We start from the raw sequence: 17,518 nt of genomic DNA on the forward strand, positions 1-17,518 counted from the left end.
TCAACATCAAGCCAACAATCTCCCCCTTTGGCACTGATGGAACACTTAGGAAATTTTTTGTCTAAGTGTACAATACAAAAATTGACTCTATTCATGACACATACTCCCCCTTAGCAATTACATGCTATTACAAAAATTTAACTACAAGACTCATACTACTACTTCCCATTATTATTACAACAAAATTTTGACTCTTTTCAACAACTACTCCCCGTTTTACAACAATGACAAAGGAAAGTAAATACATGAAAAGATAAATACATTTACATCAAAATTGCATCAAAATTGCATAGCATATATAGATATAGGAGTTCAAAATGTTTTTACAATGAAATTTTATAGAAAGATCACTAAAATGAGAGTTCAACTACTTCTGATCATTATGCCAGGTCTCCAAAATAGTGCTGATTATCTCCACTTGTGTCCTCATCAACCCAACAAGATCCTCCATGGCATCGATAGTTCTCATCTCCAGGGTAGCAAGAATAGCTTCTGACTCTTTATACCCTCTCTGTAAGATTTCAACTTTCGATATCAACAGTGTTTGTAGTTCCTGCAGGGATGTTGTTCTCTTTACCTATTCAGATTCATAAGCTTTCAACTTATGTTGAAGTTCAACAATGGACCGTCCATAGTATATTGCAGAATCATTCAGGGGCTTAAATGAATCACTTAGAACTTTAAGTTCTTTTTCTGCTTCCTTCTTTTTCTTTACCAAATCATCACAAAATAAAGAAAATTTTTCCACAGGAGAAAGGATCTTATCACTAGTATCCAATGCTTCCATCAAGTGATCCTTATTAACAGTCAAAGCAACTTTAGGTTTATCAATATCTTTCATTAATTGCTTTGTCCTTAGCTTCTTATACTCCTTTTCTACATAAACATATGCTGCATCCTCAAATGTTTTCATTTGTTCCCCAACATCATTAACCAATTGACCTAGCTTATCAATCAGTGTAGCAAAATTGTCTATATCAATCTTTGGTAATAAGCTCGACAAAATTTCAACTGCATGTTTGATTTTTCGCAGCTTCTTTTTGTTGTTCCTTTAGTATCTTCTTCGTTGCTCTATATTGCATTGTGGTGGCAATCTTGCTTAATTTTGTAGAACTCAGCATATCCATATTAATGGGTCCTTGTATACTTAATGCATCATCGTCCTCATCATCATCAATTTTCTTCTTAGAAGTAAAGGATAGAGGTGTCACTTTAGGTTTAGACTTCTTTGTTTCCTTCTCTTCTTCCTCTTTCTTCTCTTTAGGTTTATCCTCTGTGTTCTCTTCTGTCTTTTCTTCTTCCTTATTCTTTTTACTGTCATTTACCAATGGTGAAACAGTCTGTGTATGTACCGGTGGCTCTTCAGAGCTCTTGTCTTCTCCATCTTTCTTCTCTTCTTGTCCCTGTAGTTGTTCATACATTTGCACATCATCAACTTGCTCATTTACACTATCAATTGCATCAACATCATTAGTATCGATGTCATCATCAGTAATGACAATTGTCTCTGTCTGTGTATTGACTAGTTGATCATCTACCAATTGGTCTTCCATAACAATCTCATCAGGTGTAAAATCACTGATATCAACATTGTCCAGAATATTTTCTGTCTCAAACTTCTCCGGTTGCTCTTCCTTATCAGTAATCAAACCAAGTAATTTCTTCTATATCAGCTCAGTTTTCGTATGAATTGATTGGGTCTCACCAATTAATATTCTTGTCAACCTTTCCTTAGATCTGAAAGATGATTTTACCTTTGCAAGAATTTCATCTATCTCCTCTCTTGTAGCTTCAGGTTGTAGACTTTTAAGAATGAATTCAATACATTCTTTGTCTTGTTTCATAGTAGCTTGCCATCTTGCATTAATCTTATTATATAAAGAATTTGAAATTATCCCTTGCAATTCAATTAGGGCTTTGGTGTATTTATTCGTCATGAAAACAACTACCCTCTATCCGTCTTTGTTCATCCTCACCAAAATTATCATAAAGCTTCTTCACAACAGTTAATAAACCATACTCCTTAACATGCATAATTATCTTTTCAAAAGATGTAAGTTTTGTTACTTGTTTCTTTACAGTCTTGACAATGGAAGTTCCAACATCCTTTGATCTCTTACCACTAGCTCTTAAGGCTTTCTTCTCACCTTTTGATTCGGTTTCTTCTTCATCAGCAACTACCAGTTTCTTTGCTTGTTCCTTTTTCCTTTTCCCTGTAGTTACTGGTGCTTTAGGTGTAGGGGGTTTAATGATTTTTCCTTTTCTCTTGAATTGTATCTTGGAAGGATTCTCCTTCTTTGTTTCAACAGGTTTCTATTTCTTAATCTTTGCATCTTCATTTCTTGTTTTCATATCGATGGAGGTACCAGTTGGGACACTTGATGTACCTGCCTATTGTGCTGCATGTCTTGATCTTGCTTCTACAATGGATTCCTTTGTAAAACCTTGTTGTTCAACAAATTCCTCCACTTCCTTTCTCACTTTATTTTCAATTACCAGTTTATTTAGTTCAGAGTGCACATGTAGAGATTTCTCCTTTTAGGCACCAAATCTTTCTATAGTTGTATCTACTGGTTGAGTTAACAAGTGATCTGCATATGCCACCAAAATATTTGCCTCAAATTCATAACCCATAGGCATCACCCAAGTTGTCCTAGGATCATCTGCCTCCATCATACATGTATCTTTATCAACCATGAAACAAATTGTGTCCTTATATTTCTAGACAATACTCTCCAGTAACCTTTCTCTTGCATGCATCTTCTTCTAAAAATCTTTAAAATACTCCAATGAAATCTTATCAAAACCATTACCCAACATTATAATGCTGTTCTTCATCTATAATAGTGTCGGTGTGTCCTTAGACCACTGAACATCATCGATACCGAGAAAACAATTCTGATAGTAGAAAAATAAACCAATGATCAACAGTCCCAATTTAAACTTCAATCTCTTATCCTTCTTGATGGACTCAAGATTCAACATCAATTGACTTTGCAATGCCTCAGAAAAATCATAATCAACATCTTCCTTTATCATCCGGTATCCAATATGAATGGTTGCCACAGGGATGCTATTTATCCTGCTAGAATGATATATCCGGTAACCAATAACTATTGAAGCATATTTAACTGTCGGATTGTTAATATTATTCACTTTCATTTCTCTTCCATCCCATCTTGAATTAGTTATCCTTTCAACATCATTCTTTGTAATCTTATGTGGTTTGTCGAGCCAAATAAATTGGTCGTGAATCCTGATATGAACATATCTAACATGCTCACCATCAAAATCATCAATGGAATTTAGTGCATGGTGAAAACCTTTCTCGGTAACCTTCTTAAATTGTTCCTTTACCACTCTGTTCTTATCACATAGCAATTTATATTGGTTATAGATTGCAAAAATACCAAGATCCTCCAATTTGCAATGATAAAAATATCTAACATCTTCTACATGTAACACTCCATAGGTAACTCTGGATAGGGCTCTGACAGGATTAGTTTCAACAGACTTAAATGGGTGCCTTTTAAATTCAGGATGAGGTCTGTCTGTAACATCTACTAGATGTGGGGTATCCATTCTCAAATATTCAAACTTCAAATATAGAAAATAGGTTTTTCCAGATAAATACCTCTTACTGCTTTCACAACTAGCGTTTTGACACCGACAATGTTCTCTTGCCAATTACCGATCGTGGATCACTTCAAATCTCCTGAAATCTCTATCAATCCAGTTAGATGCCGCAAACCCAAAATTTTCTTTGCTCTTTTCTCTTTTCCAAGTGTTCACAAGAATCCAAAGTGACAAATGACATTCACAAAGTTCTTTTTATTTGCCCATTATCTATCGCATTAAATGCTATTAGCAGTAAAACCCTAAAATATCTTTTAACATACTACCGGTTCTCATAACACATCAAACCTACCAATTTGATCATAAAATCAATTCTCAATATCATAATGCATCAAAGTATGCAGATTTAACTTACCTCATGGTCCTTCAGAGGGTTCTGAAATAGATCTAACATTAAGCTCCCCCCTAAGCTTAGTTTGTCAGTGAAGGGTTCTCCACACTAGGTGAAGAATTGAGATCTTTAGATGGTTTCTCATCATCCTTCTTTTTCCAGATTTTGTTCATTTCAGCTCCGGTCTCCTTCACATCAATTTTCATCTTCCCTTTTCTATCATCAGATTGATTTACCAGTTGAGTCACCTTTGCTCTGCAAAACTTTGCAATATGTCCTGGTTGATGACAATGATAACAAGCCATACCAAATGCTCTCCAATGTCCAACATTGCCTTTACTAGTCCTTCTTCTGTAGTTCATAGCTACATGACCATAATTATGACAAATTGTGCAAACCACATTCATCCTTTTTTCCATCTCATAGGGGCTAGACCGGTTAGCACAAGGTCCTGCCAATTAGGACTTCCCCAGTCATTAAAGGTTCTTTGCGAACCACCACCAAACCTTTGAATCATGTGAGGTCCCAGATTATTTGCTCCATACTTGCACTCAACAGCTCTATGCCCATGCATGTTGCAAGTGTAACAATATCCATTAAAAGTTCTAGGCTTATATCCTTGATATGTATTAGGTCTATAACCATTAGTAACATTAGATCTTCTTTTACAAATATTAGTAGTATGTCCTGGCTTATGACAATTGAAACATACATGTTTATTGTTAGATATTTGGTTAGTCCCAAAGACACTGAGAGGGGGGGTGGGGGTGAATTAGTGTCTAATCGGTGGATGAAAGATTTAAATTATTTGTAACTTTACAAACCAAATTAATAGAACGGTAAGCAAGTAATAATGCAGTAAAGAGAAACAAAAGAATAAGCATCAATGCAAACCATAACACAAATATTTTTGGTGAGGAAACCCAGTAATGGAAAAACCTCAGTGGGATTTGTGACCCACAATATTTACTCAGTGGCCAATATGAATAAATATTACTTAGTACAATAGGGGCCTGCACATGCAGGAAGGCCAACTGCCTAGAGCTCACTACTCAATACAAAAATGGAGTGTCACTGACTACACAATTGGATGGTTAAATCCAATAACAATGTACTTCTCAAAATAGCATCTGCAATGATGGATTCAGTACCGGTTTAAGCTCTTTCTGATACCTCTGCCAAAACCTTGCTTCACTCTTCTCTGCATATTCACTCTTAAGAAAATACTTCAAAATGCATATACAATTATTCGCTTTCATATACTGCTTACATACATACCTACATACATACTCTCACACTATTCAAATGACCTACAAGATCTCATACATATATGATTCTTTACAATACATCATGTCGGCTATACAAATATAATATTACATTATAATACAATTCACATAAAAAATATTAATTCCAAGTCGGCTTGGACTACTGGTATGAACTGTTGCCGGTGTAACTGGATGCCAGTGTGAATAACCTTATAGTAACTGCCGGTGCTGGTAGGTGAAGTATGTTGCTGGTAGAACCTTTGAACCCTGTTACCATTTGGTTGCCATAAATGACAACATCAACCATTCTCATCTGAGTGTATAATGCCAACAATCTCCGCCTTTGACATTGATGGCAACACTCGTGAGAAACATCCAAAACTGATGTTCAAATTTTGAAGCCCAAAAACTGAGAGTTCCCCCCCTGAGCAAATGACCTCCTTCTGTATATTTTTCTCATTACACTACTCTCCCTTTGAAATCAATGACAAAGGATGTCAAAAGAATAAAAAATTACCTAGAACCTTGTAGCCGGTTATGTACAATCTGAAAAATATCCGCCAAAACCAAGTTAAGACCTTGCAAAAACTTTGTACTGTAAAAAATTAGAGTCTTTGTTTGTCGGATCATCCCGGTGAGATAATGCATCTGCTGCTCCTGTGATATTTCCCCTTGAATAGTTGCCTTAGATAGCTCATTCCTGTGTGTTAACAAATTATCCAATGTAGGACCAAGTTTGTTCTTTAACTCCTGGGTTTTCATCTTTAGCCTTGCTTTTTCCTTTTCCAATTTCTCAATCTTCTCTTCATAATTAGCTATCTCTTGATCCAAAACTGATGTGAGTTCCAAAGAACTAATCATATTGGCAGCAATGTCGTCAATTTATTTCCGTGTTTTCTTTATTTTCTCATCAATATCTTTTGTTAGGTGGTGAGGTTTACATGCTTCCCTGTACAATTCCTTGTATTCCAGAATGGTGGAATTAAATGTCGGTAATAATGAATCAATACGCTGTGTGCAATCCTTTATTGTTTTGTCAAAGAATTCATCCTTCTCCTTATTAATTCTTTCCTTAATGGTCTCCTCATTTATCTTATCTACAGTTTGAATGTTAGAAGAAATGAATTTGGACAATGTGTCCAATTTACCTATAGACCCAACAATGTGATCAACCTTGCACACCGGTGCAATCATTTGCAAAATTGGTAAAGAATCATCAATAGCCTTAAATGCTAAGGCATTGCATTCTATTATCTTCTTGATGGAATATAATAATACATCAGTAACATTTGTTTGTCTGTAATCTATAGTAGAAGTACTAGGAGGAGTACTAGGTTTTACAATAACTTTCTTCTCTTCTCCGATACTTGCTCAGTTACCTTAACCTCTTCCTTATCCACTTTCTCTTCCTTCTTTTCACTTTTATCCTCATTCTTATTTACTGTCGGTTCTAATTGTGTTTGTTCTTGTTCCTTTTCTTTTCCTGCCGGTATCTCAATATTTTGCTGATTGTCAATATTCTTGACCGGTGATTCAGGTTTCTCAACATTTATAGCATCAAATTTCTTTTCTTTTGCAGTTTCCTTGTCCAATACAATATTGATGCCCTGAGTGTCAACATTCATTGTGAATAGAATGTCTGACTCGGAATCAACATTATCTGTTTTCACTTCCTCTGATATCTTTTCTTTGTCAGACTCATTTTCCTTTTCTGCTGGTGCCTCTGATACTACCAGTGGGGTGTCCTGTGCCAGCGGTGGTAAGTTGTCCTTAATTGTGATGTCAGGTACACTGCCAACCTTACTCTTGCCTTTATCTATTTTCTTATATACTTTGGTAAATGATTTATCCATTTTTTGTCTATCTTTCTCTTCCCTCTTCTCCTTCTCAACAAAGAATATATCCCATTTGTCATTTGTTTCATCTGTAATCTCTTTTACTCAACCGGCCATAAGACTAACTTGTTGGTGACCACTCACAAAAACAGTCCTGTTAGCTTCAGATATTAAGTCATCTATTTCTTGCTTGGAATTAACAAGATGAACGGCTAACAGTGCCTCAACCTTCAATTTCTTATCTAACTCCATAACAGACAATCTCCTTGCTTCAAGTCTCAAGTATAAATCATTAGGAAGAACATCTACAACCTCAATAAGAACGTTCTTATATATGTCTAGATACAAAATAATACTTTCCTCAATAATATCCTTATCTGAATCCTTGAAAGAATGATAGAATTTATCAACATTACTAAGATTTCCTTCTTGAGTTATTTCATTTATTAGCTCTACTGGTGAAAGAGTGTCCAGTTCCTTTTGTTTCAGTTGCTTCTTTGGTGTGACTTTCTTCTTTTGACCACTGGGCTCTCTCATAGCCTATTGTTTCTTCCCAAGTGTTCTAGATTTCTTTGGAGATGGAGCAGGTGCCGGTGAGGGTTTTCTTTTCTTTCTTTCAACCTTTTTGAATTTAGTAGCCTTACTACTGTCAGAATCAGATGAGGTAGCCACAAGAGAAATATGTGCTACTAGTTGCTGTTCTGATTTTATTTCTTGTTCATCAACACCTTTCATTGGATCTAGTTTCAACAATCCCTTCTTAACAACTTCTACAAACTTTGAAGCATCTTTTATTTCTTTTTCTCTTTTCTTCCTCGACTTCTGCATAGAAACATCACTTTCTATAGTTTTAGCATTTCCAAAGATTTTTTTCAGTGGGTTCCGGTGGAACATCTAGTAGTATCTTGGCATAAGATTCCAGGATGTGTGAGTCCACTTCATAACCCATCTCTGTTATCCAGATAGTTCTAGGCCTAACTGCCTCCATCCATACTTCATCTCTTTTCACAACAAAGCATATCTATTTGTCATATTTGTCTACAATGCTTTGAGGGATCCTTTCCATTTACCTCATTTTTGCTTGAAAGTTCTTGAAATACTCTTTTACCAGTTTGTCACCATCTGAGCTTAAGTCGGTAATTGCCTTCTTAATCTGTTTTCCAACAGAAATATCATAGGCAAAGTCCTTGTGTCCAATACCGGGAATCTCCTTTGATAAATATAGCATTAAGCATACAATCAAATTCCCACACTTGAAAGTTCCCTTCTTGTCACCTTTGATCTTGCTTAAATTTTCTAACAGTTCATCTTTCAACCATTCACAGATGTCAATTTTAGCATTATTCATAATCATCTCATAAGCACTATGAATGCATAAACTTGAAACAAAATTCAACTTATTAGTATGAGCAATTTTGTATCCAATAACCATACTAGCATATTTAACATTGTTGTCAGTTATATCACTAACCCTAAGTGATCTGTTATCAAATGTAGCATCAGTTAAGTTCATAACCTCTTTGTTTGGAATTTTCTTTTTCTTCTCAGACCTAGTGCCGGTAGAAGGTAAACCAATAACAACCTTAATTGTTTAATTAGTGATCTTGAAAACTGAACCTAACCACAAAAATTCACCGTTTACTCAACTAAGAACATAACAGACAATCTCATCTGAGAATTCAGGCATGTGAAGGATGTTATGTACCCTAAATCTTCAATAATCTTGTGTTCTGGTTTGACTACACCTTGGTTGTCAGTAATAACATTCATGAACCTATTCCTTAAATCCTCGGACCCTAAATCTTCGATGTTACATTGAATGTATGCCCTAGGGTCTTCAACAAATGTGACTCCCTTCGGAATTTTTGAAAATGTACCAATGGAGTCATCTAACTTAGATATCTTAGGGATGATTTTGAAGACAGGTCTAGGATGCTTGACATTTTCCACAATAGTAGGGTTTGCAATGAATTTAGGAACAGAGGATGAAGAAGCCATTTCGTAAGATAAATACCTTTTACTGTCGAATGCAAGTGAAAACCTTGGATGCTCTGAAAAACCTTTGCTTCTTCACTTCCTGAATGTTTGTGCTCAACTTTCTTTGGTAAGTTGAAATGAAAAATTCAAGTACTTTATAACCAAAAAGTTAACTTACAACCACATTAAATGCTTCGCCGGTGAAGTGAATACTCAACATATGTGTCAGTAAAGAAGAATTGTGACTTCTTACCACCAATTGAGGGTAAATGCATGATCTTCAATTAGTTGCCTTACCCCTAATGGTTATTCCTTAGTTAGATGAAGAATCTCCTATCGGTGCAGAGACAGATTCATCATTCCTAATCTCTCTTCTTGATCCATTATTTAGTGAATTCTTGTTTGATTTCATTCACCTTTTCTTTGACTTTGTCATTAGATCCTCTATTGTTTGTCGGTACATTCTTGCTTTTACAAAATTTTGCAATATGCCCAATCTTGTTACATGAATAACAAGTTACATTGTTTCTTTGAATAACTTTTCCATAACCTTGACCGGTTTGAGTTTTGCATTGATTAGATAGATGTCCAAATCTACCACAAATATAGCATTTCACATTCATTCTACAATTGTCTGAGTTATGACCATTTTTATTGCATTTGGAACATTGAATGGTGGATGAGTTTGTATTTTGATTATTCCTAAATCTACATTGATTTGCTTTATGACCAAATTTGTTGCAATTAAAACATTTGCCATTGAATTTATAAGCATTAGGTTGTCTTACCGGTTTGTTGTGATCATGATTGTCTGCAGTTCCAGAACTTTCTCCATGTTCAAATCCAAGTCCAACTGTTTCTCCACCAAGTTTTTGACTTTTCAGCATATCATCAAGCTTGTCTGAACTATTCTTGAATTTGTCTTCGTATTCATTTGCAATGACCAAATCACTTTCCAAAGTACTAACTTGTCTCATAAGTTCCTCTTTGTCATGTTGCATGTGAATCAAATCTGTTTTAAGCATATCATTTTCATAACTAAGCCTTAGAGATTCATCTGATCTTTCATTAAGTCTTCTGGCCAAATCTTCTTCATTCCTCTTTCTATCTTCAATATCCTTACATAGTCTCATGGTTAAATCTTGCATCTCATTCCTCATGTTACTGTTCTCTTGTCTCAGTTTCTCTGCAATATCTTTGAGAGTTTCTTTTTCTTCATCATATTGGTTTTGCAGTTGCACATGTAATTATTTTCTCTTATTCTTTGCTATAACCAGGTTATCTTGAAGTGCTTTGATGAATTCCTGAGTAGTTCTGAGTTCATCTTCTAGTTTGATATTCTTTAATTTTTTTGCATCAAAATCTTCAAGAGCTCCTTCCAACTATTGTCTCAAACTTTCCATCGGTACCGCTTTCAGAATCTTCCTCAAACTGTTAGGCTTTTGCAAATAGAGGACTAGGCTCTGATACCAATTATTAGATATTTGATTAGTCCCAAAGAGACTAAGAGGGGGGGGATGAATCAGTGTCTAACCGCTGGATGAAAGATTTAAACTTATTTGCAACTTTACAACCCAAATTAATATACCGGTAAGCAAGTAATAATGCAGTAAAGATAAACAAAAGAATAAGCATCAATGCACACCATAACACATATATTTTTGGCGAGGAAACACGGTAAGGGAAAAACTTTGGTGGGATTTGTGACCCATAATATTTACTTAGTGACCAATATGAATAAATAGTACTTAGTACAATAGGGGCCTGCACATGTAGGAAGGCCAACTGCCTAGAGCTCACTGCTCAATACAAAAATGGAGTCTCATTGAGTATACAATTGGATTGTTAAATCCAATAACAATGTATTGCTCAAAATAGCATTTGCAATGCTGGATTCAATACCGATTTAAGCTCTGTTTGATACCTCTGCCAAAACCTTTCTTCGCTCTGCTCTACTTCTTATTGGCTCTTAAGATAAATACATCAAAATGCATATACAATTATTCACTTTCATATACCACTTACATACATACCTACATACATACTCTCACACTATTCAAATGACCTACAAGATTTCATACATATATGAGTCTTTACAATGCATCATGTTGGCTGTACAAATACAATATTACATTACAATACAATTCGTATAAACAATATTAATTCCAAGTCGGCTTGGACTGTCGGTATGATCTACTATTGGTGTAACTGGATGCTGATGTGAATAACCTTATAGTAACTGCTGGTGCCGGTAGGTGAAGTCTGTTGCTAGAAGAACCTTTGAACCTTGTTACCAGTTGGTTGCCATCAATGACAACATCAACTATTCTCATCTGAGTGTATAATGCCAACATTTATAAGGTTTCTTACTAGTGGGTTTTTGAATTTTAGGTGCAGATTTACCTTCTTCCATGTTTTTGTTTGTATCGTAAGACTCACCTTTCTCAAATGTAGTATAACCCAATTTAATTGTGTCACCTTTCATTCTTTGTGATTGAATCTTTTCATCAAGCATGGTAGAACTTTTGTTAAACTTAGCAAGTTTTTCATTAGCATCAGCAAATTCCTTTGTAAGATCTTCATTCCTTTTCATAAGAGTCTCTCTAAGAGACATTGCCATATCCAGATCTGCTGTTATTTCTTCTTTTTCTTCTTTTCCTCATGCCAATGAGCATATAGGGTAAGGACTTCCTAATTTAACTTAAAGATCTCACGTTCTTTCTCTTTGATCTTGTCTTTTGTTGACCTCCTTGCTTCAAGTTCTTGACTCATTCTGATGATTAGGGCTTCTAGCTCTCTCCTCAAGATAGCCTTCTCATCATTCAGTTTCTCCACTTCATCAACCAATGCATCTATGTTTGCTTCATCAGAAGAACTACTCTTAGAAACCTCCAATAGTTGTTCAGTTAGCTCTTTTCTCTTGGCAAGTGAGGCTTTGTATTTGCCTTTCAATGTATCTAGGGCTTCCTCAGCTTCTGCAAGCTGATTAGACATCTCTCTATAACTTATATCCCCCATGATAGACTTGGGGATCTTTCCCAAGCAGTTAAGCCTTAAGGGAATTAGGCTCTGATAACAATTGATAAACTTATAAGACATTGAGAGGAGCAGGGGGTGAATCAGTGCAAACAAAAACCTTAAGAATCTGATTACACCTCTTAACAACCTTAAAATCAATAGGCATGCAAGGAAAAAAATCACATAAGAAAACACTACATAAAACATGTCAACCATAACACAATGATTTATACGTGAAAACCCAAAAGGGAAAAACCATGGTGGGAGTTAGTACCCACAAGATTCACTATGTGCAGAATATAAATCTTTGATTGGTTAAGGTCTTACAAATATGCCCTATTAGGAGTCACTCGGTGAAGGGATTTGTTATGATGAGCCCTGTTAGGAGCTATGCCCTATTAGGAGCAACCTCGCAAGAGGATTTAAACTCAGATGTTGAGCTACCTTGTTAGAGGATTTACATATTAAGGCCTATCAGGACCTACCCAGTTAAGGGATTTTGTTGCTATAACTATTAGGATAACTACAATTCAATGATATTCATATAACACTTCTATGCCTAATAAGATCCACTTCAGTTCCTCCAAAACTTTAGTAACACATCAATACAGAGCTTCACTAATCACCGCACAATCAAAATCTCATTATTTGACTTTGATCTCATACATCATCTCATAACTCATCACACTTTTTATAGATATCAGCTTACTCGGCTCATAACCTTGGAACAATTTCCTAGGTTTAATGAATCTAGACAAATTAACATTACATGCCAAACTTATGTTGGCCACCAATATAACAAACCAAAAATAAAACAAAAATGTACTAGTTTACCAATCTTAGTGACTTTATCACTATCGGTTAAGTGTTCTTTCAGATAGCCTTCTCTGTACATCAAATATCGATCATCTTGTTGAATATGCAAATGCCGTCATGAATATAACACCAAATACCCATCTCCATCACTCCTGTAAAACCGCATCATTCAACTCTTCATCAATCACTTGTACCAGTTGCTTGAATGCAACTCTATTCCTATTAACCGATTGAGGACCTATTTGCTGGTTCACTGTTAAACTGCATTTTCTACCGGTTAAGCTTTACCGGTTGGCTTACAAGACTTATGTGACTATAAAAACATAGTTTCCATCAATGACAACATAAAACAAGTCACCAATCAACTCTTTACATCAAAACATCAACATCAAGCCAACAATAAGAAATACACAGAGGATATGATGTCCCTGCTATCTCGTGCCAAACAAAGAAAAACTAGATGACCACGCAGGGTAGTAAATAAAGCTGTTCCCTGCCATCTCGTAGGCAATTTCAAGGATCCACAGGGGCTTGCAGGGTAACACAAACACAGACAACATGCTGGCCTCCCCACTACTCCGCACATGTTTTCAATGTGCTAAGGTGGTGTTACAGGGTAAGAAAACAAAGAGAATACAGTCTCCCCCACCATCCCGCACAAAAGACAATAACAATGATATACAAAGTGAGACCGACCCGCCATGTGGTATGCATGCCATTATGGATTTTCACGTAGAAGGGAGGATCCAATAGCTAGGTTTTAAACTTCAGTTGGGCCTAAGGAGTGTTTATGTTGGCAAATGCACACTCCAATGAGAAATTGTAGGTGATTCAAGGTATTGTCTTTGATGGCAACTTTACAATCCTATGGCATCGACATTGATAGACTCTACACCGGTAGATAGTTCACCGGCAACGACAAAGATGATTACTGGCACCCTAGCCGACAAGATTTTGTTTATTGCATAATGTATTTAATTATAATATCTTTTTGTAAGCCAACATGACATATTATAATAAGACTCATATATAAGTATGAGATCTTGAAGAACATTTTATATGTAAGGTATGTAGTATGGAATAGGACATGATAGATGGATATGATGAGTGAATATTGAAGTAAGATTTATGGTTATTGTATGAGCTTAAACCGGTATTGAACCTAGCATAGCAGATGCTTTTTGTAGCAGTACATCACATTGGATTTCTATAATCTATTTTGTAAGTCAGTGAGACTTCCTTTTGTAATTGAGCAGTGAGCTCTAGGTAGTGAGCCTTCTTGCATGTGTAGGCACCACATATTGTAAGTAATATTCATTTATTGGCTAGTGAGTGAATATTGTGGGTCACAAATCCCATCGAGGTTTTTCTCACACCAGGTTTCCTCGCCAAAAATATTGTGTTATGGTGGGATTTCTATGTTGTGTTTATTGTTCCTATCTACTGCATTAATTTTTGTTTACTGGTACACAGTTTTAGAATGCAATTTATTTAATAAGTCAAAAAAATCCATTAATCGGTTAGATACTGATTCACCCCCCCTCTTAGTATCTTTGGGAATCCTAACAATTGGTATCAGAGCCTAGTCCTCTATTTTCAAAATCCTAATAGCTTAAGGGAGATTCTGACACCGGTACAGATGGAAAACTTGAGAAAGAAATTGAAACAACTCTTTTAGATTATGATGCAGAAAAGTTGAAGAATATGAAACATGAAGATGATCTAAAGACTACACAGGAAATCATTCAAGGACTTCAAGAAAATCTTACTATTGCTAGAAACAAAAGAAGAGAACTTTCTGAGAAGATGCAGAGTGATGATGATGAAAAAGAAACTCTTAATGACCTTGTGAACAAGTTAAGACAGGAAAACAGTGCTATGAGGAATGAGATGCAAGATATGACTATGAGGTTTTGTAAAGACATTGAAGATAGAAAGAAGAATGAAGATGACATGGTTAGAAGACTAAATGATGCTGGAAATGAAAACACAAGACTCAGTCATGAAAATGATATGTTGAAGATAGATTTGATGCACACACAAAATGATAGAATTGAACTCTTGAGACAGAAGGGAATCTTGGAAAATGAGTTGGAAGCTGCAAATCAACACAAAGAGAAATTCAAGAAAAGTTCAGAGGAACTTGATAAGATGCTAAAAAATCAGAAACTTGATGGAGATACAAATGGCCTTGGCTTTGAAGTTGGTGAAAGCTCCAGTACTGCAAACAATCATGATCACAGTAAACTGGTAAGACAACCTAATGCTTACAAATTTAATGGGAAATGCTTTAATTGTAACATGTATGGTCATAGAGCAAATCAGTGTAGATCTAGAAACTATCAGAACACTAATGCATCCACCGGTCAATGTTCTAAATGCAACAAAATTGGTCATAACTCAGAAAACTGCAGAATGAATGCAAGATGTTATGTTTATGGAATATTTGGACACCTATCTAATCAATGCAGAACACATACTAGCATAGGATATGGAAAAGCTATTCAGAAAAATAATGTGACTTGTTATGCTTGTAACAAGATTGGACATATTGCAAAATTTTATAGAAGTAAGGCATCACCGACAAATAACAAAGGACCCAGTTTGAAAGGTAAAGAAAAGGTTGAAGAGGTAAAGAAAAGGTTGAAGAGGTAGAACAAGAATTTTCAAAATAATGGATTAGAAAGAGAGATCGTAATGTTGATGAGGCTATTCCTTCACCGATAGAATAGAGTATCACTCCATTGATAGGAGATTCTTCATCTAACTAAAAAGAAACCTTTTGCGGGTATGGCAACAAATTGAAAATCATGCTAGTTTACCCTTGGTTGATGGTAAGAAGTTGATTTGCTTCTTTATCAGCAGATGTGTTGAGTTCCACTTAACTGACAGACATTTATTATGATAGTTGAAGGAAATGATATTATAAAGCAAGTGTTTTTCACTCTTTTTCATTCACCGAGCATTCAAATTTCCTTAGAGCGTGAAAAAACTGAGCGAAGGCATCCACAACAAGAAGTGAAGCAAATCAGTCAAGCATTCAAACCTAATTGTAGATTAAGGTATTTATACAATGGCTTCCTCCTCTGCACCTGGATTCATTGCAAACCCTACTATAATTGAAGCGGTTAAATGCACTAGGCCCATATTTATAATCATTCCTGAAGTTGCGAAGCATGATGATACCCTAGGTGCATTCTCTAAGATACCCAAAGGAGTTGTATATGCTAAAGACCCTAGAATTTACATACATTGTCATATTGAAGAACTTGGTACTGATAAGATAATGAACATGTATAGGACTGTAATTTGTGATGAAAATGGTAATGTGAAACCGGAACACAATATAATTGAAACCCTAGGTTTTGTGGAGATACTTAGCATTCCTGATTTTCCCAAGGAAGTTATAAGGATCATATTGAACAAAGTTCATGGGGAGTTCTTTTGGCTAGATTCCATTCACAAGATAACAAGAGAAGAAGTTAGGGTAGTGACAGGCTTACCTTCCACCGATAGTAGGCCTGATAAAACTAAAAAGATTCCAAACAACACTGTAATGACCCTAACCGATGCAACACGTGATAACAGATCCTTAAGAGTAAATGATGTAAAGGATATTAATGTAAGATTCATTAGCATGATTCTAGGATACACAACTACACATGCCAATAGATTAAACTTTGTTTCTAGTTTATGTATCAAGAGTGCTTATGACATGGTAAACAGTAATGCAAAGATTGACATATGTGAATGGTTAAAGGATGAATTAATTGATAGCTTGAAGAAAATTAAGGGTGACAAGAAAGGCACATTTAGATTTGGTAACTTACTTGTATGCCTAATGCTATACATCACTAAGGAAGTTCCCGATATAGGAAGAAAAGAATTTTGCTTTGACATACCGGTAGCCAAACAACTTTTGAATATCTTTAATAGCATGGGAGATGACAAGGAAAATAACATAATTGAACACTTTCAGGCATTAAAATCTAGAATGAAGACTAGGGAAAGACTATCTCAGACCATAGTTGACAAATACCAAAAGGAGATATGCTTTGTTATAAAGAAGGATGAAATATGGATGGAGGCAGTGGTTCCAAGAACAGTTTGCATTACAGAGATGGGTTATGAGGCAGATGAAAACATAATAGAAACTTATGCTAAAGCCCTACTCGAAGCTCCTAAAGAACCTATAGAAGAAGTATTTGGAAATGCTGAAACTATTGAAAGCAAAGTTCAATCACTAAAATGAAGGAAGAAAACAAAACAAACAATTAGAAAAGCAACAAAATAGGCAAAATAAATCAAGGAAGACTTGTTAAACATTACTGGTATCAAGGAAAGTGACTTGGAAGGGATACATCCAGAATCACATCTTTCACCAATTGCTACCTCCTCTAATAGTGAAATACCGACAAAATTCAAAAGGGTAGAAAGAAAAAGAAAACCCTCACTGGCACCCTCTCCTGCACCTAAGAAAGCTAGAAAGAAACAACAGGCAGTAAGGCCTCTGACAAGGAAAATGACCCCAAGGAAGAAGAAGGAAAAACAAGTTGTCCCTCTCTTAGACAACCTTTTGAATGAAATAACTGAAGATGGTAACTTGTCAAATGTTAGCAAGTTGTATAGTACTTTTTCAA

General features: G+C 35.5%; 1 protein-coding gene across 1 annotated transcript; it reads right to left on the reverse strand.

Annotated features, from left to right (window-relative positions):
* Positions 1 to 577: 577 nt before the first annotated feature.
* LOC131857696 (uncharacterized) lies at positions 578 to 7,085 on the reverse strand. The gene is made up of 4 exons (XM_059210396.1): positions 6,612 to 7,085; positions 1,212 to 1,634; positions 806 to 946; positions 578 to 709 (listed from the first exon to the last, which is right to left on the reverse strand). The coding sequence occupies exons 1-4, from the start codon at positions 7,083 to 7,085 to the stop codon at positions 578 to 580; spliced, it is 1,170 nt and encodes a 389-aa protein (XP_059066379.1).
* Positions 7,086 to 17,518: the final 10,433 nt, after the last annotated feature.

Source organism: Cryptomeria japonica, chromosome 8 (assembly GCF_030272615.1).
Source record: "Cryptomeria japonica chromosome 8, Sugi_1.0, whole genome shotgun sequence".
Taxonomy (NCBI): Eukaryota; Viridiplantae; Streptophyta; class Pinopsida; order Cupressales; family Cupressaceae; genus Cryptomeria; species Cryptomeria japonica.